General features: G+C 43.1%; 1 protein-coding gene across 1 annotated transcript in view; it reads right to left on the reverse strand.

The window, feature by feature from the left end:
* LOC100380636 (5'-3' exoribonuclease 2) overlaps positions 1-17,954 on the reverse strand; it is a 29,280-nt gene extending 11,326 nt beyond the window's left edge. The window contains exons 1-21 of the mRNA XM_014204881.2: positions 17,654-17,954; positions 16,686-16,813; positions 16,279-16,390; positions 16,028-16,139; positions 15,828-15,886; positions 15,515-15,604; positions 14,962-15,034; positions 14,710-14,760; positions 13,420-13,577; positions 13,130-13,204; positions 12,801-12,934; positions 12,633-12,690; positions 12,277-12,384; positions 11,959-12,003; positions 11,443-11,586; positions 8,150-8,238; positions 5,336-5,471; positions 3,474-3,581; positions 3,267-3,356; positions 506-578; positions 253-336 (exon numbers count right to left, since the gene is read on the reverse strand). Of these exons, the coding sequence (XP_014060356.1) occupies positions 253-336; positions 506-578; positions 3,267-3,356; positions 3,474-3,581; positions 5,336-5,471; positions 8,150-8,238; positions 11,443-11,586; positions 11,959-12,003; positions 12,277-12,384; positions 12,633-12,690; positions 12,801-12,934; positions 13,130-13,204; positions 13,420-13,577; positions 14,710-14,760; positions 14,962-15,034; positions 15,515-15,604; positions 15,828-15,886; positions 16,028-16,139; positions 16,279-16,390; positions 16,686-16,813; positions 17,654-17,728 (2,002 nt within the window). The 5' untranslated portion in view covers positions 17,729-17,954. The remainder of the gene's footprint in view (positions 1-252; positions 337-505; positions 579-3,266; positions 3,357-3,473; positions 3,582-5,335; positions 5,472-8,149; positions 8,239-11,442; positions 11,587-11,958; positions 12,004-12,276; positions 12,385-12,632; positions 12,691-12,800; positions 12,935-13,129; positions 13,205-13,419; positions 13,578-14,709; positions 14,761-14,961; positions 15,035-15,514; positions 15,605-15,827; positions 15,887-16,027; positions 16,140-16,278; positions 16,391-16,685; positions 16,814-17,653) is intronic.
* Between the last annotated feature and the right edge of the window lie 3,999 nt (positions 17,955-21,953).

Here is a 21,953-nt window from a genome sequence, read left to right on the forward strand (position 1 = left end):
TACTTTACATATTAAACCTATTGATCGGCACTGACAACTGTCATTCAAGAAGACATTGCTTCCTGTGTTCAATTGGTAAACCTCACACGCGGAATACTTCCGTAACAAAGTAGTGTTAGACATTCATCTTCAAGGAGTTTTCACACTTCGAATACTTCATTAATAAAGTGCTGTGACTACCACTTAAAACATTCATATTCTGAAGGAGTGGTTTACAATGGTGGCTTGAAGTTGAAGAAACCCATTACTCACTTTCCTCTGGAGAGAGGTTTGGGTAGACTTCAGCCAGGGCTGCCCTGAGCCGGCGCTCATCCACGAAGGGCAGCAGCGCAACGCCTACACACAAAAGGTGAAAACGCATTCAATTGAATGCATCTCAAAGTTATTTTTCACATTAGCGCTTTAGTGTTAGCCATTCGAAACCCGGAAGAGCAAGCAAAGCACACTGACCTGCAGTGCCATGCCAAGGTGTTCAGGTCAATGGTCAATTCATCTGTTGACTTACCTTGCCAAGCATACTTCTTTCCATTCAAGTCAATGGCAAAGTCGTCAGGGTAGAAGTCAATGATTGAGGACTCCTGTTGGAGAACGAGTGTCAGGTTGGGGAATCAGTGACTAACAGAAGCAGCGAAGCAGTTTAGCAACTAATATGATCGCAACATTGGTCACACTTTATTATTTGGATAGTATCCCACACAGACAATATCATTTACAGTGAGCTGCAAACATATTGGGACTGTACTTTTTTTTTTTAACTGGGCAAGTCAGTTAAGAGACATATCTCCCTCACTAACTTTAAACATCAGCTATCTGAGCAGCTAACCGATCGCTGCAGCTGTACATAGCCCATCTGTAAATAGCCCACCCAATCTACCTACTTCATCCCCGTATTGTTTTTATTTACTTTTCTGCTCTTTTGCACACCAGTATCACTACTTACATGCCATCTGCTCATCTATCACTCCAGTGTTAATCTGCTAAATTGTAATTACTTCGCTACTATGGCCTATTGCCTTCCCTCCTCACGCCATTTGCACACACTGTATATAGACTTTTTTCCCCCTATTGTGTTATTGAGTGTACGCTTGTTTATTCCATGTGTAACTCTGTTGTTTGTGTCGCACTGCTTTGCTTCATCTTTGCCTGGTCGCAGTTGTAAAAGGGAACTTGTTGTCAACTAGCCTACCTGGTTAAATACATTTTTTTATTTTTTATAAATAAAATTCTTATTTACAATGGACGGCCTACCCCAGCCAAACCCACTGGACCAATTGTGCGCCGCCCTAAGGGACTCCCAATCATGGCCGGATGTGACACAGCCTGAACCATGAAACTCCAGCACTTTGGATATGAAATGAGGAAAAAGATTTTTAAACACTTCTACATTATTACAGATGGTCCTGAATGAATCATGAAAAATGATGATACCCAAGACATGCTAACCTCTTCCCATTACAATAGAGCCCCACAGTGGTGTCATAATACTCTCAGACAAGGTAACTTCTAACATTTTTGCGGGGGGGATGATTTAAAAAAAAAAAAAAAATACACAAAAGTATGTAGACACCCCTTCAAATGAGTGGATTCGACTATTTCAGCCACACCCGTTGCTGACAGGTGTATAAAAAATAAAAAATTCATCAAGCACACAGCCAAGCAATCTCCAAAGACAAACATTGGCAGTAGAATGGCCTCACTAAAGAGCTCAGTGACTTTCAACGTGGCACCGACATAGGAAGTCACTTCGTCAAATTTCTGCCTTGCTAGAGCTGCCCCAGTCAAGTGTAAGTGCTGTTATTGTGAAGTTGAAATGTCTAGGAGCAACAACGGCTCAACTATCAGCTCATAGAACTGAACCGCCAAGGGCTGAAGAGTGTAAAAATAATGCTCGGTCGCAACCCTCACCACTGGAAACAACGTCAGCACAAGACCTGTTCGTCGGGAGCTTCATGAAATAGGTTTCCATGGTGAGCAGCCGCACACAAGCCTAAGATCAGCATGTGTAATGCCAAGCGTCAGCTAGAGTGGTGTAAAGCTCACCGCCATTGGACTCCGGAGCAGTAGAAACGCATTCGATAATGAGTGGTGTTCTTGCAAGCCAAAGAACACTATCCCAACCCTGAAGCACAGGGGTGGCAGCATGTTGTGGGGGTGCTTTGCTGCAGGAGGGACTGGTGCACTTCACAAAATAGATGGCATCATGAGGATGGGAAAATTATGTGGATATATTGAAGCAACATCTCAAGACATCAGTCAGGAAGTTAAAGCTTGGTCGCAAATGGGTCTACCAAATGGACAATGACCCCAAGCATACTTCCAAAGTTGTGGCAAAATGGCTTAAGGGCAACAAAGTCAAGGTATTGGAGTGGTCATCACAAAGCCCTGACCTCAATCCTCTAGAAAATTTGTGGGCAGAACTGAAAAAGTGTGCGCGAGCAAGGCGGCCTACAAACCTGACTCAGTTACACCAGCTCTGTCAGGAGGAATGGGCCAAAATTCACCCAACTTATTGTGGGAAGCTTGTGGAAGGCTACCCGAAACATTTGACCCAAAACTAAACAATTTAAAAAGGCAATGCTACCAAATACTAATTGAGTGCATGTAAACTTCTGACCCACTGGGAATGTGATGAAAGAAATAAAAGCTGAACTAAATCACTATTATTCTGACATTTCCCACTTAAAATAAAGTGGTGATCCTAACTGACCTAATATAGGGCATTTTTACTGGGATTAAATGTCAGGAATTGTGAAAAACAGTTTAAACGTATTTGGCTAAGGTGTATGTAAACTTCCGACTTCAACTGTACCATAAATTTGTATTGGGCCCAATATACTCAAATAACCAAAACAAACAGCATATGCATCCAACAAATGTGTCTAGTCACAAGCTTGATGTAGTCATCGCGTGCTAGAAATATGGGCGCAAATAAACTATTTTAATGTAAATGAATTTGTCCCAATACTTTGTCCCCTAAAATGGGGGGGGGAGGGTGCAGACTATGTACAAAAAGTGTTATAATTAGTAAACTGTTCGCCTGATATGGATGAAACTACTCTCAAATTAAAGCTGACAGTCTGCAGTTCAGTGTATCATTACAAATCCAAAGCGCTGGAGCACAGAGCCAAAAACAACTAAATGTCTCACGGTTCCAATAGTTTGAGCTCACTGTATATTTATGACCTCCCTATATGTGATCTACAGATGCGTACACTATCAACGATAACATTTTATGCTGAAAATGTGCAATATCAAGTGAAACTTACTGGGTTGCTCATGAGTGAGCGCCATGTTTCGGGCAGGAAGTTTCCACTGGCGGCAGGGAAAACACCCATCAGCTGCTCCAGGGGCTTGAACTGAAACACACAGCGACAACAGACTAGAACCCGCCACACAGAACGCTACAGGCTTAAACCAGGGGAAGACTGAAGTGGAATGACAGGGAGAAAAGCCTGCAGTCAGACCATTCTTACCGGCTTGGTCCCAAGCTCGAAGTCGGTGAACATGCCTTTGATGTCTTTGAAGTCTGAGGCGAACGGGGCGTAGTGGAACGGGAAGTACCACTTCCAGGATGCGCACCCCTATCAAAAGCAACAGAAACAGTTAATGAGACGGGCCGGACAAATAATCCTCCAATACATCACCAACTCCACTGACAGTGGACTAATTAGATGACTGGCTAACTGGGGCCCAATCACCGCAGATTTTTACTTATCTTTTATTTATTTGTGTAAATATTCATTTGCAGAAATGGCAATTCAACAGTAAAATAGTAAATAGATATCCTACTAAAAAGGATGCCTAAGTGTGAATAAATTCCATTTAATTATATAGCCTACATGACACTAATCTAGGTGACATTTGCCAGTGAGTATGACTGACATTTAAATCTTATAAGATTGCATACTCAGGGAAAAGTGGAAAATGGAAGTAGTAGAGGTTGCTAAACCATGAAGTTTAATCAGTATAAGGAAGGAATGGTGGGAAGGGCTTGGCAATGGGACATCCGTGAACATGTCCCAAAAACACTTCCCAATACCAGCTAAGTACCTCTTCACTTACTAACAAAATGAACTGAAATTCATGTCATCCAATATTTAATGTATTTTCATATATACACACACACACAGGCAGAGGTGGTAAAAAAAATAATATTAACCCAAAGAATCCAACCCTGAAAAGCTTATCCTCGGGCTAGTAAATGACCATCACCGAATGGCTGGTTAGAATCCTCTTCTCGTAGAGAACGAGGTCCCCTAACCATTTCAACAGTCTTCACATCAGACTTGGCAAAACTAATTTATAAACAGAGACAAGTCTATTATGAAAGATAACTCATTCAAATAACAAAAAGGTGGTGCACTTTGCCAACACAGGATAAGAATGCGTGAGTCAGAAAAAGAAAAAAAGCCAAATACCCATGTTTAAATATTTACATAGAAATAATCAAATTCACCGGCACAAATCGGAGGTTTTTAAACGAACAACGTGACAAATCAAGGTAACGCCATGTTACGCAGAGCGATCCTAATAATAACTATACATTCGGGTGTGAGCTTTAGCTTTGTGTTTTGGCTTCCGACTAACCCGTTCCGTTTTCCCACAGCGTTTGGCAACATGTGTGCACGCATCATAACTCCAGTGGCACAACCAACCCGGGTGAATGTCTGGCGGAAACTAAGAGACAGGTCTCCATCAATGGAGGGCCTGGGTAATGAATACATTCAGGCCGTCCCCCGGGACTGCTGTTGATTGCCGAGCATGTGGTGTCAACACAAGGGCCTTGCATGCACAGGGCTCACAACCATCTTGGACAAATCCCTAAACACCAGTCTAAAAATCAGACTAGGATCTTCTGGAGAGAACCGACACCTAATTATTACATTTTAAGTTAAAGATCAAGATCTGCATCTACAACTAACATTTAAAGCGATATTCAGCGACCGTTTTGTTTGGGGGAGGGGTCGTTCGGCGACAAAGCAAACAGAGTAGCGAGGACAGCTTGAGCCATCAGATACTGAACAAACATCTCCAGAGAATACTCCGTAATCCCCTGAGACCTGAAATTATGGGTTGAAGTGTACATTTTCAAAGAGACGGAAAAAATAAAAAGTCCAATTTCAATTTAATACTACTCAATAAACAGTAAAATAATTGACCATTGAAAGATGACCCATCCAATTTGACCAGGCCTTGGGGTTTTTAAAGCCCATTCTGAGAGGGCCGTTATGTTAGTTCTCAGCTGTGCATGTTAGGCTTTTAAAGTAAGGCCTTATGTATGTGACTCTGCATCCCGTGCATATGACAAATAAACGTTGATTTGAGTTAGTTGTACCTGGTAGTAGTATCTCAGGACCCAGCAGAGACCCTCCACATAGGACATGACCACCTTCTTGCGAAAATCATCATCAGTCGCGTCAACGTCAAACTTGGTCTTGTAGTATCGCTGCTTCCAGCCATCCTCCCACAACCTAACACAGGGACAGTCGTATTCATTTCCCCATTCATGCACATGGAGTGGTGTTCATGTTCTATTGCAGGGGGTAGGCAACTAGATTCAGCCGCGGGACCATTTTTGGTCAGGGCGCCGGAACATAATTATAATCATTTTACGGGTGCGCCAAAAAAAAAAAAAAAAACACATCTTGGTCAACCGAGAGTCATCTGTTCTTTCGGCCAATCGATTCTTAAACATTGAGAGAGAGAGAGAGAGACATATACACACACATTATGTTTGAATAAAATCCACTATATGTAGGCTGACCTTTTCTGCTTTGAGCACTGCGATTAAAAATGAAGATGCACTTCAAAAAATAGGAAGCCAGAGATCAATTTAGCCTAGCCTGAAAAAAATAAAAATTTAAAAAAATAAACTTTTCCCGACCCCCCTCCTCTCACTGACCTTTGCTGCGTTACGCTCCTGACTTTGCCGGTAATAGGCTACACCAGCGATCAGCAACCTTTTCCATTTGGAGTGTCAAATTCATCTACAATTTCTACTGATCTGCATGCCAGTTATGATTTTCATATGCACATTTCTCATTTATAATAAAGTTTTTATATCTCAAAATAAATGGTAATGTGGTTAATCAAAATTCTAAATGAAAATTAAAACAAATCTAAAAGTAACTATTGCCCATTTGTAAAAATAACCTACATAAAGCCAACAAATCAAAACATTGCAGCCTACAGGAAGAAAATATCCTGATGAATATGAATATCCTATAAATCACATTGGCTACGCATGGCCTGTCTGCAAGGAACTGGAAACATTGCATTACCCATTGTAATAACTGGGTCCTGCCTGAAACTCCTGCTAGCAAATTTGCAACATTGTACAATACCCCATAATGACAAAGCGAAAACAAGCTTTGAATTAAAAAAATAATAATACAAAAAAAATAACGGAAATACCTGTTGCAGCATTGAGGGTCCCCAAGAACAGTGGCCTTAATTATTAAATGAAACTGCCAAGACTCTTCCTAGAGCTGGCCACTCGGCCAAACTGAGCAATCCGGGGAGAAAGGCCTTGGTCAGGGAGGTGACCAAGAGCCTGATGGACAATCGGAGCTCTGGAGTTTCTCTGTGGAGAATCTTCCATAAGGACGACCATCGCCGCAGCACTCCACCAATCAGGCCTTTATGGTAGTGGCCAGACAGAAACCACTACTCAGTTAAAGGCACATGGCAGCTCGCTTGGAGTTTGCCAAAAGGCACCTAAAGACTCTCAGATCATGAGAAACAAGATTCTCTGGTCTGATGAAATCAAGAATGAACTCTTCAGCCTGAATGCCAAGCATCACGTCTGGAGGAAACCTGGCACCATCCCTACGGAGAAGCATGGTGGCAGCATCATGCAGTGGGATGTTTTTCAGCGGCAGGGACTGGGAGACTAGTCAGGATCGAGGCAAAGATGAACGGAGCAAAGTACAGCGAGATCCTTGATGAAAACCTGCTCCAGAGCGCTCAGAACCTCAGACTGGGGCAAAGGTTCACCTTCCAACAGGACAACGACTCTAAGCACACAGCCAAGACAACACAGGAGGGGCTTTGGAACAAGTCTCTGTCCTTGAGCGGCCAAGCCAGAGCCTGGACTTGAACCCGATCTAACATCTCTGGAGTGACCTGAAAATAGCTGTACAGCAATGCTCCCCATCCAACCTGACAGAGCTTGAGAGGATCTGCAGAAAAGGGGAGAAACTCCCCAAATACAGGTGCCAAGCTTGTAGCATCATACCCAAGAAGAATCGTTGCTGTAATTGCTGGAAAAGGTGCTTCAAAGTAATGAGTAAAGGGTCTGAATACTTATGTAAATGTAATATTTAAAAAATATGTTTAAAAAAAAAAACATTTTTTGCTTTGTCACAATGGGGTAGTGTGTATATTGATTCAATAGTTTCCCCCCTCAATTTTAGAATAAGGCTGTAACGTACCAAAATGTGGAAAAAGAAGGGTCTGAATACTTTCCGGAGGCACTGTATATAATTTTACTTAACTTTGGGGGGCCCGAAAAAAGTAATCACTCGCCACCCTGTTGCTGACTCCTATTGTATAGATGACAAAGCCATCTAACAAGCAAGAATGAAAGCCCAGGCCCTGCTCATCAATAAAACCATTCTCAGCCTTTGCATTGTTTGTCACTATGCCGAGTAACATAGAGCACCATTTCCTCATCTTACATACAGGACCTGGTAATTACCATAGTAGTCCATTTCTATGAAGGCTTGGCAGAAAAACTAGTTTGCTTCTTTAGGAAGTAGTTTAATGGTTTCGACATACTAGTAGATTGGCGATGCAGTGCCATTCTGCACACATAATCAAGGATGAGCAGCATCTGTCTAGTCCATCCTCCACACTGGCCCACAAGGAGAGCAGCCTAGTAACAGGAAAGCCTCCATGAATACCAATTTAGCCCAATGGATTTAACAGCTTTGGCGAGCGCGTCAGGAATTTGAGAATATTCCTTCTTTCCATATTAATCACTTGCATGGACTAGGAGAGGGTGGTTGGAGGTGGTAGGAAACCACAGAGGGGCCCTGCAGTGGAGAGGCATAAATCACACCATCTCCCTAGCTGAGATGCCTGCCTGGTTGGTTGACAGAGTACCTGGTTGACTGACTGGCTGATTGACTGTAGCGTAGGCATTTACCTGACATTGTCTTCAGGATCTGGTTCGCTGTCGCTGTCCTCGGCTTTCCGCTTCACACCCCGGCCATCCTGCCCATCACTGGTCCCTGCCTGGACAAGATACAAGACGGAGAAGACAGTCAGGAGACAGCATACAAGGAAGACATATCCTTAGAAATAAATATCCCCAAACCATCTTTCAGTCTGACAAGAAGCAACCCGCTAAGCAACTTAAAAAATGAAAGCTTGTGGACAAGGTTTCCACCATCGCGGAGGACGCAAGAGCGGTTGGGACTGATATTCTCCTGTGTGTGCGAGCTCATACCTGATCCTATTGCAATAAAACCACCTCAAGTAGAGAGTGCAGACCTTCCCCTTTGCCACGCTTCCTTTGTGAACACCTTATTCATGTGCAAACTCGGGCTATTGTTCTCATGCATTTACGTAGCAAAGGCAGAGCGAATGGAGGCACTGTAACTGCTTCTTACAATGTACATTCATAAACTTTAATAAATTACTTGGAAAGACTGGCATTAATAGAAAACGGGTACCGCGCTCAGACTTAACATCAGGTACATACAGGGCTCCAAATTAAAATTCTTCATCGGTAGCAATGACCTACTGCTCCGATATTTTTCCGGAACACGACAAACGTAAGCCTATGTAACAATTAGGCCAGACAAACTTGATTTACATTTTAACAGATGCCCCTCTTGACCTTTTATTTTTGCCAATTGATGCACTGTCCGCTCGAGGATTTCCCAAGCTGATACCCAAGAGTAAAAGACCAAACCACCTCAGATCACATGCTTGTTAACATTCGGGGCCTCGGATTGGACAGTGACACCCGCTCGAAACCATACGTGCAGATATTTCATTTCTCTAGCATGCCAGCGTGGCTGAGGACGGTGGAAAGTCCTCGTTATAAACAATATCAACAAACCAAATCACTGGCCAGAGATCAGGGTATTCATTAGCAAAGCAGATAGTATTGGACAGCCAGATTGAAATCAAAATGAGCGACGACATCGAAGTGTGTCGGCTGCATGGGGATTCGCGATTCATAAATGACATTTTACCGGTTCTGCCTGTAGCAGGTCGACAGAAAACAAAAGACAACATTAAATGTGGACCTTTATCATGCGCTGCCGAACACAGCCCGCATATCCTGCAAAATGCATTGCCAGTGGCACATGCCGATCAGGAGCTCCACAATGATGCGGTAACTGACTCCAAGGTGGGGGCTTTTCATGGCAGCCAGATGAGGCAATAGAAGGAGGATGTGGTGAGTGATTGACTGTATAGGCCGACTGGGCTCAAAATTGCTTCAGTGGATTGACGCTTCTAATTGCACATGTTAAATAAATAAAAATGTATTCTATGGCTGGATTTTAATGTACTTTTTCCAATGCTACATGACAGACCTTGAATGATTGTCTATCTACAAAGTAAAGGCCTAGTCTATGTAAGTCACTTAGGGAAAAAAAATCTCATTTAGCAGATGCTTTTATTCTAATTCAAGAATACAATTTAACAAATATTTAAGTAATAAGGGACAAGAGGCAGTGCTGTATCCTGAATACAGTCACAGGTAAATGCCGTTCAGCACTACACGATAGCGGAGGGCTAGTCAACCCATTTATCTGGGCACAGTTCAGTCTAGGTACAACAGAGATGTTTCCGAGGTCGGACATGCAGACAGCGAGGCTTAGATTAACCCCCGCCCTACCCAACTAAATGCCAGGGAGCAAGGGGAAATAATGTGTGAGTTTAGATAAATACAAAAAAATATATATACTAAATAAAAAAAACTCAGCTCACCTTTTCAGAATAAATAAAATCTGTTTAAACAGTAAACCATCTTTGTCTGGCCTAACCAATTAAAACCAGTTCTGTATCAATGAGGTTTGTGCAGTAGGCTATAGGCCCAATACATAATCACTATGCTTGAATAGCCCTGTGTTGCCAATGTTGTTCTTCTCAGGCCATATTAAAATTAAACTTCTAAACTTAAGGTTTATGATCACACTGGTAATAGATTAGTTGTATTACTTGTGAGGTACACCCACGTGAGCATAAATTAAATCATTTACTGTATATTTTTACTGGACTGATTGCATCTGATGGTCACCACCCCTCTGCTCTCCCTCCTGCAGCAGAGACTGACCTTGACCAAAAAGAGGACAGTCTTCAAGCTGATGGTGGAACTCAAGTCGCACCGCATTATTTCTACCTCATGCACAAATTTACAAAAGTTGCTAATAATCGCTAATAATTACAGCAAAATATTTAGGAGCACATGAGACCAAAAATGGTCACACTTTAAAGCCCTGGATACATACAGACAACTGTCAAAATAAATGAAACGCAACAAAGTGTCTTAATAGGGCGTTGGGCCACCAGAACAGATTCAATGCGCCTTGGCATAGTTTCTACAAGTGTCTGGAAATCTATTGGAGGAATGCAAAGACATTCTTTCACGAGAAATTGCATAATTTGATGTTTTGTTGATGAAAAGCGCCCATAAGTGTTCAATTAGGTTGAGATCTGGTGACCAAGGCGGCCATGGCATATGGTTTACAATGTTTTCATGCTCATCAAACCATTCAATGACCACTCATGCCATGTGGATGAGGGCATTGTCATCCTGGAAAAGGCCACTCCCATCAGGATAGAAATGCTTCACCGTGATCACTCAGAATGGCGGTGTATTTGCCGTTTAACATTGCACGCTAAGGGGTTGAGTGGACCTTAATCATGCCAGGAAAACGTACCTCACACCATAACAGAGCCGCCAGAACCCTCATTTACTGTATATACACACACAATTTAACATGGACAAAATTCCTGCGCTGCATTTGATCAATACAAGCCATAAATTCTGGTACAGTCTTCAAATCACTACAAACTGCAACTGTAAAGTTAATGTTGTGCAATTCCACACATTTTGCAATAGGGAAGAGAAATTAAGCCGTTTTAAAGCTAATTTCCTGCAATTCTACACATTTTGCCATGACTTACACCATGCTCATATGATATGAGTGAGAGTGACTAACAAAATCAAATGGGGGGGGGGCACCTGGAGGTCAGGTCTAGAAACGTCATCGATGTCAAGTGCCAAGCAGTGGTCTTGGTATGACTCGGTTGGGAATTGAACACCCAATCTCAGAGCAGACACTAACCACAGAGTTGTACGAACGTCCCATATCGCCTGCTGCACCCTAACATCTCATTAGTGGCAAGTAAATAATAGGAGTCTTCCTTCTGCACCAAGTTAACCAGAAGCAATATCCCCATGATCAGCCCTCATCATACCCTGTTGTGCTGGTCTCTGCCCTGCATCCTCATATCGAAGGCTTGGTGCCGGGCATTCTGAACCACCTCAGGTCTGCCTCTGCCGCCAAGGGCCTGGGGGGCAAACTGACCGCTGGTCAGGAAGGATGGGCCCTGCTGCTGAGCCTAGGGAACACAAATTCATACACATACTTTGTCACAATTAACAATGTAAGTTTTCCCACTTGTTTCGTAGTTCCTCATTTCCAAATCTTGCAGACTTTTGGTTTCCCAGGTCTAAATTAGTCACTGTCCAAAGAAAGAAGAACTAGCACACAATGCAGCAGCCCTCAAGGGCCAGAGTTGTGCACCCCTGATTAAACACATCTAGTGAGGGAACATTTCAAACAGTTCTCATCTTCAATACAGAGCTACAACATAGACAGTTTTAGAATAAATGAAAAATACCGTGTGTGATTGCCCATTGAGGACTGAGGGCTTCATTCAAAACATCTTGTCAAGCAAATAGCTATAACATGGGTACATCTTCCCACTTACCTTCATCCTCTTCTTTTTCTCCTTATTCCTTCGCTTGAATCCCTCCTACAAGACAAACCCCATTAGTTACACAAACAGTGGAGCTGGAAAAGGACATGGCTTTCAGTTCACAATGGCTAATTCCCTGACTTTGGCATCTACATTATCTTAAATGATAGTGTCAAATACCTACCTGAAAGAGCCATTTTAAATCAAATACCCATGCATTGGTTAATGTAAATCATATGGAAAATCTCCCAGCCCAATGTTTAGCCAGAGAAGAATATAATCCATTGAGCAGTAATTTCCCTGCTGAAAGCTCCTGATCCTCAGTCTTACATCATCCTCTTTGCGCTTCTTGAAGATGTTGTCCTCAGCCACACCGATAGCCTGCATGATCAACTCAACACTCTCCAACTTGACAAAGCCATTCTCTGTGATGTAACCCTGTGAGGAGAGACAAAGACCAAGTTAAGGCTATGAACAAATACCTGGTCAAGGAGGAAAGTCAGGACAGCTTTTAAGGGCATGTGTCCTAGACAACTTAAGCCTAGTCCTGGACCAAAAACCTTTTTCAATGGAGAATTCCAATTGAGCATGCTTTTTAGTCCAGGACTAAAAATCAGTATTTGGGAAACTGAACCAAATAATTTTCTTGGAGGGGACATACCTAAGCCTACACTGACAACACTTACCCCAGTCTTGTGCACAACATCTTTGTAGATGCCCACCAGTCGATCTATCGCACCCTCTCTGAAAGACAAAGTATCATCAACAACTGAAATGTATGGAAAGAGCAAGAATTCATTGTTGTCAAGGTGTTTTCAAGACCGTAAGCATCATCTCAGTTCAGTCAGGCTTACCTAATCTCTAAGGACGGTAAGTGAGGCAGGAAATCATTGCCAACGAAGAAGCACATGAAGACCCAGTCGTCGACAGTCCTCTCAAAGTCAAAGGGAAAGGGCAGACTGGCCATTGTCAACTCTCGCTCCAGGTACTGTGGAAAAGGAAAAAGACCTTGATAAATACACCTAAAACTGGAGAGACTCATGCCTCAACATCTGATCTGAAGTCAAGGACGTATTTCACACATAACCAATAACACAACGGATTAGAGAATTACTAGCTACATGTCCAAAAACACAACTAGCAGTCTTTTTAGAAATTCAAGAAGACATCTGACAGAACGTACCTCACGCAAAACGCACAGCCTGATGAATATGAACTCCTGTTCAGAAGCCGGCATAGCGTCTGCAAACTCATCATGCTGCAATAAGAACACAACATTAGTCAACGCTGTTGATCAATGTAGAGCAAATGGAATGTTGACCTTTTTAGGGGAGGTTTATTAAAAGCATAGTGCTGGACTAAAAACCAAACTCAATGGAGAAGCTCCACTGATAATGATTTTTAGTCTTGGACTGGGCCTAATCTATGTCTGTGAAACTGGCCCTTGGAGACACAGCTATAATGTCAATGTACCTCTCCCTGTTTCTCCCTGGCCACTCCCTGGCAGTCCTTGAGCTCATGGCCTTTCTGTCCACACATAGCACAGGGCCTGGGCTGGTTGGGCTTGAACTCCTCTCGGATGATGGTGAAATTGGGCTCATGAGTGGCAAGGCCCAGCATGATAAGGTCAGCTAGGGAAATCCAAAATAGAATATGCAAACAGAATTGAAGAGGATATTCAGCAACTTTTGGATAACAGTGGCAGTTGAAAGACCGTCTATTGTTAAATGTAAAAACCCACGTGTTTCGACCCTTCAGTATTTTTGTGCAAACAGAAAATCTTGAATACATTGAAAGGCTGAAAATAGCTCTGAAGTACTGCATTTTATACCTGCTTTGTCATCTGGGACAATTAACTCAGGTTTCTACGGCATTATGTTAATTAAATGACCTAGTCTACATTATGAGCCATGCCTGCATTATCATCTACAAATGCTAATATAAACGTACAATACCATGATTTATCCATTTGGAAGGAGGGGGAGAGCGCTGCGCCCAAAATGGCACCGTTTCCCTAGAAAGTGCACAACATTTGACCAGAGCCCCACAGACCCCGGTCAAAAGTAGTGCACTAACATAAGGCCTAGGATGCCATTTGTGGCACAGCCGGAATGTATCAAGCTCCTCTTCAAGCTAATTACATACAATAAAATCCCTCCTTTGCTCACCAAGTGCATCATGAACCACGGAATGCTGAAGCTTTTATCTATCATGTCCTGTGTAAGTGCACCCATTCAAAACTAACTGGCCATTAATATAGCAGAACAATAAGGCCTGCAGAAAACAGTGACGCTCTATCGTCTGACAATGTACAAGGTTGGAGAGTTACAAGTAATGACACTAACTGTTTTTAAGGACTGGAAACTAGGAACCTGTCTATATGCGCGGTATCACGAACTTCATTATTAGTCGTCTCAAACGTAGTCTTAGAAAAACAAAGCATGTACACCGTCACCCACAGACCTTCAGCCCGTCAGGCTCAATAAGGTAACATTGTATTCCCTACAATTATTGACAAGATCAACAAAACCTGAATATGGATCACTGTGCATCGACATACCTTCAAGTTGGTTTGACAAGAGTCTTAACAGTAATTGTGGGATCTAATTTGCTTGTCTTTACCCATCATGCTCTCTCATAGTTAGAAGTTGCAGGATATATAAAAACACAGCTTTGGGGAAAGCTCTTGCTATAGACGCGCAACACTCTCCCATTGTTGGTTACTCTTCAATACTTAAGAGACCCTTGTGGTGCAAAGCTTACCGTCCGCTCCACAAAGACAGTGGTGTGTGTTGGGGTCATGGTGAGGCTGAGCTGTGAGAAACAAAAAAGATAAACGGATGGAGTATGAGTCATTACATATAGTTAGCATACATGTGATTGCAGAACTTGAAATAAAAGTTGCACTGAGACGGAAGGCCATTTGAGACTTTGTAATATGCCTGGCAAAAATCACAATGTCACAAATGACCTTTAAAAAAGCGTCAATAACCACATATTGAAAATGACTCATACCTCTCTGTCGCCTGATATAGTCCATGATCTTATGCTCCCCCTCACCAGGGACACTGGCGTCAGACAATATGACCTAAAACGAATGTTTTCATATGAACAATGATAGCAATATTCAATGCATATGACCATGTCAGACTTGACCTTGGTTTAATTTCCAATAAGCACATCTTGAGAAATGTTCTAAAAGGCAGGGCTGCCCAACCCTCTTCCTGGAGCTCTACTGTCCTGTAGGATTTCAGTCCAACCCTAATTTAGCATATCTGTTTCAGCTAGTTAAGGTCTTGTTCAGCAGCTAATTAGTAGAATCAGGTGTGTTAAATTAGGGTTGGACTGAAAACCCACAGGACTGTAGATCTCCAGGAAGAGGGTTGGGCAGCCCTGTTCTAAGGCCATAACAAGTCTGAGCAGAAGAACTGACCAACATAACACTTAAAAACGATTCAGCTTGAGGTCAAAACGTGTCAGCTTTTTAATAAATTAAAGACCACCAATGCATTAGAATTTGTTGTGCTCTTTTTCGGAGATGCTATCACCTTTTTGCAATAATACTTACTGTAATGTTACGCCATCCAGGGTCATTACTGAGTCTGTCTGCAATGTAGTAACGGAGACACTTTGCAAGGTTGTCCATGAACTCTGTGCCCTAGAGAATATTCAAATTAATAATAATGCATTTCCAGAGAGTATTCACAATTTAGCAGTCTGACAAAAATGTGTCAAAAAGTACCAGGGGCAAGTTCCTCTGCAATCAGAGATCTCAGCTTTAGCGCACCGTCATGAAGACTTTTTACACTGCAAAATATTGGCGACAGTAACACAGCCTTAGAAAATATTGTTATTCTACAAGAAAAGCCTCAAATACTTACTGGGGTGATACAGTTACTGTCAAATCTCTCCTTGATCTCATCAGGTGGAAGATACCCTCCTAAAACGTGAAGATTAAAAAGTTGTTACATATATTTTGTATGTAATTCTGTTATGGCAAATATTTGTAATTAAATGTGCTTAACAGTCTAAATGCTATTGGAACGATAAAGTATAGACAGTTTTCTGAAAATATATGCACCTCTCCCGAGGATCTCCTCTCGGATGCGGGATTTCTCCTCAACCAGTTCCACACCTTCCTTGGAGGCGCGGAATCGCCTGGACCGCTGCTGGTTCATTTTGGCACGAGGGGCCTGTTCAGAGATAAACAGATTGTCACAACTGCTGCACAGGTCATTGGCCAACATATTGTTTGAACAAAACTGTAGGATATCTAAAAGGGATTAATAGAAAAATGTTTCTCTCTGATGAAAAGAAAGCAGCAGAACTTACCACTCCATCAATAGCCATGTAAAGAACCCTTCTGGGCCGCACAATGTTGAAGAGCCGATCCATGTATTCAAAGATGGCAACCATCATTTCATCTTCATTTTTGGGTGCAGCCCTGTGAAAGTGAAGTGGAGTTTTAGAGGGTTAATACTAGATTAACATCACAACTCAATGTAATACACAAGAGTACTACCATAGAGATTCATAGCTATTGACTGTATTCCAAATGGCACAGTATTCCCTATATACTGCACTACTTTTGACCAGCGCTCTATGGGACCTGGTCAAAGGTACACTATAAAGTGTATTATAAAGTTTCTGTACAGCACTGTGACATCAGCTGATTTGATTGATATAAAGGGAATATGGTGGCATTTGGGACAATGCTATGTTCTGTGAGGAGGACTCACTTGTCTTCAGGATGTGTACAGGGGTGAATGATCCCATTCATGTCCAAGTACAAATTGTCAAACTCCACTTCATTTGGATTCGGTTTACTGGTATCAACAGGAATCCGTACACCGTTGCATTCCTTGGACTGTGAGTAAAGGGAAGATGAAACCAAAATTAATTAAACATTATTGGAATGACACAACTAATGATAACCTTATTTATGTAACATTACTTGGCTATGCCATGCATAAGACTCTGCCAACCGTTCTCTAGTCATAGCATTGACTGGCCTTCTAGTTTCCGTTTGTTTGCAAACCAATGGAAAGCCAACTCGACTCTTGCGCAACGACACACGCAGTAAAAGCTCTGAAAGCGAGTTTGTCACTCAAGTCGTTTCACAATGAATTATTCTCAGCCCCAGACAATTAAACACCGATTTACGATGGAACTGAGTGGCGACTAGTTATTAATTAAGCTAATAAGAAAACGTATTTTAGTGCCCAAAGAATCACACGACATTGTTCTGTGTAACGTTGTGTTATTTTTTTGGGGTGCTGAAGTCAGTTTTCTGATAAACTTCCTTTAATGTTACGTCGGAGCTCCAGTCACCGATAAACTCCACAATTTACGATGGAGTTGGCCATCTTAGCCCAAGGCTAGACTGGCCCTGTGATAATGACGTGCATGTGTACCCATCTAAATTGCAAGTAGCATAGTTGGTGCGTTGTCTTGCTAACGTCAGTTGCGTGCATCCCATACATTGTTCATTCAATCTAAAAATGCTATGTTAATGTTACACTACTCATATCGTTAAGAGAAATAATAGCTAGTTAGGTAATTTTATATCTAAAGTGCAGTAACGTTCGTACCTGTGCTAACAAACACCTTACAGGAATAAATAGCATATAATTATTACACGGCCTTTAAAATGCGCAACACTAGCTAGCGCTACCAATCGGCTAGCTGGCTACAAACAAAGACGTACCCTCTCCTCAGTACAATGGACAACAATCGTAGAATATTTCCGACTCAACCAACGAAAAAATGCGGGGACTCCCATCTCCCGTAGTTTCACAATACGCTACACACGGCTATAAATTATGACATAAGTTTAAAACGACTTGGTTAAAACAACGGCTGGAGAAATAGCTAGCTGTTCTGCTAGCTACGCGTTTCCAAATAAACTACTGATCACGGTTGATTTCCGGGTTATAGGGATTTCATCTTCCGGGAGCCATTTTGCACAAGTGAGGAATTTAATAGCGCGCCACCGCGAATTCAAAAATACCTCAGTGATTCAAACCATAAAGAGGAGAACGCTGTGGTATTACATGTTGAAACGTTCAAATGTTGCGTTCATAACCAAGTGGAAATGTTGTGTTTACCACATACGATACGACTGAGAAAAACCCACTTTAACGCCCCTCCAACGTTTAACTTTTATTAATATGGTTTTTGAACACTATAATTAGTTTACAAGCATGATAGCTGTACTTTTAGTTTTTGGTTTTACCAGCTTGTTGGCAATTAGCTAATCTGAGTTTCTCAATGAGTTCTACTAATGAAACTAACACCCTGTGTGTGTTGTTTGAACAGGTATAAAGCTAAGGTTGGTGATTTACTGCCACCTGCAGTTCACAGAAAGCTCTGAGGGGAGGATGGCTCATAATAATGGCTGGAATGGAGTCAATGGAACAGTATCAAACACATGGAAACCATGTGTTTGGTGTGTTCGATAACATTCCATTGATTCCGTTCCAGCCATTACTATGAGCCTGTCCTCCCCAAGGTAGCACCGGCCTCCTGTGCTTCAGTTATGGGGCTCCTGAGTGGCGCAGCAGTCTAAGGCACTGCATATCAGTGCTTGAGGTGTCACTACAGACACAGTGGTTCAAATCCAGGCTGCATCACAACCGGCCGTGATTGGGAGTCCCATAGGGCGGCGCACAATTGGACCAGTGTCGTCCAGGTTTGGCTGGTGTAGGCCGTCATTGTAAATAAGACTTGCCTAGTTAAATAAATTAAATAGGAATGTTTTTTCATGAGTAGGCCTATAATGCATTGGTCCATCCCTCCTGATGACCTGGAAGGAATCATATAATCCTTCCTTAACCCATAGTAAGTCCCACCCTGTTGGCTACTTAAAAATGGTGGAAGTCCTCAATGGTGCTGCCCATGCTAAAACAGACTTTTGGGCACTAAAGTCTTCTATCTATCTCTATGGCTGTAACAGGGTAGAGGATGGATGCCTCTGAATTATGATACACTCATGGAACGTTTCCATTGAGGATTTACCCCTGTGTTTTACCCAAAAGGATCAGACTTTTCTGTTTCCATCTACATGGGCCGGCACACTTGTCTCACTGGGCCATGGCTCTGGCGGACCTGCTCTAACTTGGGTCCAAGGCAAGGCCCTGAGTACTTTTCAGCTTGCATTCACATAACAATGGCCAGGGTTGGGTAGGTTACTTTCTATATGTAATCCGTTACTAGTTACCTGTCAAAAATATTAATCAGTAGGTTAATTTAACTTTTGGATTACCCAAACTCAGTAATGTAATTGTATTACTTTCAGTTACTTTCTCCTTAATAGGAATTAGAAGAAGACAAAAAGGATCCATCAAACGTGTTTGGTGTGTCATCATAGTGGTCTCAAACTTATACTTACGCCTTTTTTCAACGCTGAATTGAAGGTCCTTTCTAAATGTAAAAGTAATCCAAGAAGTAATCATCTAGTTTTTCAAAAGTATCTGTAATCTGATTACAATATTTAGCTGGTAATGGCGACATCCTGGTTGTCTTGGGGGCTGCCATCCTGACCTCGAGACAGAAGCCTTCCGTGATGGTGGCCTCGGGGGGTCCCATTCTGACCTTGCCACTCGGGTGAGGAAACCGTTGCATTGTCCAATGGTCCAGGGCTGGGAGGAGGAGTAACCAAGTAACCAATGTCAGAAAATCGTTCCAGAACTGTGCATGGGCCTTCCCACTGGCTCATGAGTTTTGGGCTCTTTTGCTTGATTCCTGCTTCCAACAAGCGATGCTGTAAAGAGTGTCCAGACGCTGCTGAAGGTGGAGGAGGTACTCCAAGCCTGTGGCTCTTGGAATCTCGGGCTCCGGAGGTCTTCCAAAGGACAAGTCTGCCAGTGGACTCCTGCACTGTCTGCATAAACCGTTCACTTAATTCTGATTAAACCATTCAACAAGCCCATTGCTTTGGGGAGATGGAGGAGGTCCTTGTCTTGCGTACCCCCAGCGTCTCACAGACTTTGTTGAACACCTTAGCTTCAACATTTCTCCCCTGATTGCTGTGGAGTTCTTCCGGTGCTTCAAATTGGCAGAACATACCCACCAGCTTGTTGGCAGTAGTTGTGGTGCCCTGGCCGGGGACCTCATAGGTCTCTGGCCGCTTGGTAAAGTAGTCCATGGCCACAAGTACATAATGGTTGCCCTCCGTCATGGGGAAAGGACCCAGGATGTCCACCCCAACCCGCTCCATGGGGGCCCCCACCTGGTATTGCTGCACCGGGGCATGGGAGCATCCAGTTGGTCCTTTGTGGGCAGTAAAGGTGTCGCAGGTCTACACATACTGTTCCGTGTCTTGACGACAGCCAGCCTAGTAGAGTTTCCCTCAGAGGCATTGGAGGGTATTTTGTGTACCCAAAGTAGACTTCCCAAACCGACCCATGGATAGCTCTGAGGGCATGGGCACACATGGAACGAGGCACGAGCCGCTGCCACACCACTGAGTTGCCTGCTAGTTTACTCCATATTCGAAACAGCACACCATTGTGAATGGCAAGGTCGTCCCACTGGGAGTAGTAGGCCTTGGCTTCGGGGCACAGGGGTGAGACACTGTTCCATGCAGGCCATTGGTTGGTCTCCAACCAACCCTTCCCACTTGTCAGCACTGAGTCATCTTCCTGCTCCCACTTCAGGTCTTGGTCATTCCAGGTCTCTAAGGGTGCTGAGCTCCTGTATGCCGCCTGAATTGCCACCACTGTGGGCAGGAGACCCTCATTTTGTTCCAAGCGTGGGCAGTGCTTCCAGTCTTCCTCTTCACATGACTGACAATGCATCAGCGTTTGTGTGGAGATGACCAGCCCGGTGTTGCATCTGGCAGTCATACTCCTGTAGCTCTTCTATCCAGAGATCCACCTGGCACTGTGGTTCTTGGAAGTTGAGGATCCAGGTGAGTGAGGCATGGTCTGTACGAAGGAGAAACTGGGTCCAGTAGAGCTCGGGTCGGAAATGATGGAGTGCATCGACCATAGCCAACAACTCTCGCCGGGTGACACATTAGTTGCACTCAGCACGGTTGAGGCTCTGACTTTAGAAGGCCACTACCCGTTCCTCATCCGGCCACTCCTGTGAAAGAACAGCCCCAATGCACACATTGCTGGCATCTGTGTCCACGATGAATGGGTGCTGAGTGTTGAGATATTCCAGGACTGGAGCCTTGATAAGGGCATCCCACAGTTCAGAGAATGTGGCCGTGCAGTCCTCATCCCAGTTGAACTACTAGTCCTTGTTTGAAAGGTGGTGTAGAGGGCTGGCTACTGTTGAAAAGTCCCCGATGAACCTCTGATAGTAATAATCTAGGCCAACAAAACTTCTCAACTTAAAGAGGTTCTTGGGGTTTGGCCAGTGCTGAACCTCCACCACCTTGCCTGGATCAGTTGCAACTCCTTCGTCCCCGACAACATGGCCTACGAACTTGACCTCCTGCTGCAGTAGGTGACACTTCTTTGGTTGGAGCTTGAGTCCAGCCTGCTGGATGGCAAGTAGAACTTCCCACAGCTTTTGCAGAGATCCTTGGAAATCTGCTGCATGCACAAGGACATCCAGGGACTTTGTTGCCAGCACTAGCTCTATAAGACGCTCAAAGGTTGGCAGAGCGTTGCAGAGCCCGAAGGGCATCACGGTGAACTGCCACAGTCCTTCTCCAATCGAGAAGACGGTTTTCGGCCTGGATTCAGGGGCAAGCTCCACTTGCCAATAACCGCTGCGGAGATCAAGGCAGTGGTGGGAAAAAGTACTCAAATCTCATACTTGAGTAAAAGTAAAGATACCTTAATAGTAAAAGTCACCCAGTAAAATACTACTTGAGTAAAAGTCTAAAAGTATTTGGTTTTATATATACATAAATACACTGCTCAAAAAAATAAAGAGAACACTAAAATAACACATCCTAGATCTGAATGAATGAAATAATCTTATTAAATACTTTTCTCTTTACATAGTTTAATGTTCTGACAACAAAATCACACAAAATAATCAATGGAAAT

This window comes from Salmo salar, chromosome ssa06 (assembly GCF_905237065.1).
Source record: "Salmo salar chromosome ssa06, Ssal_v3.1, whole genome shotgun sequence".
Taxonomy (NCBI): domain Eukaryota; kingdom Metazoa; phylum Chordata; class Actinopteri; order Salmoniformes; family Salmonidae; genus Salmo; species Salmo salar.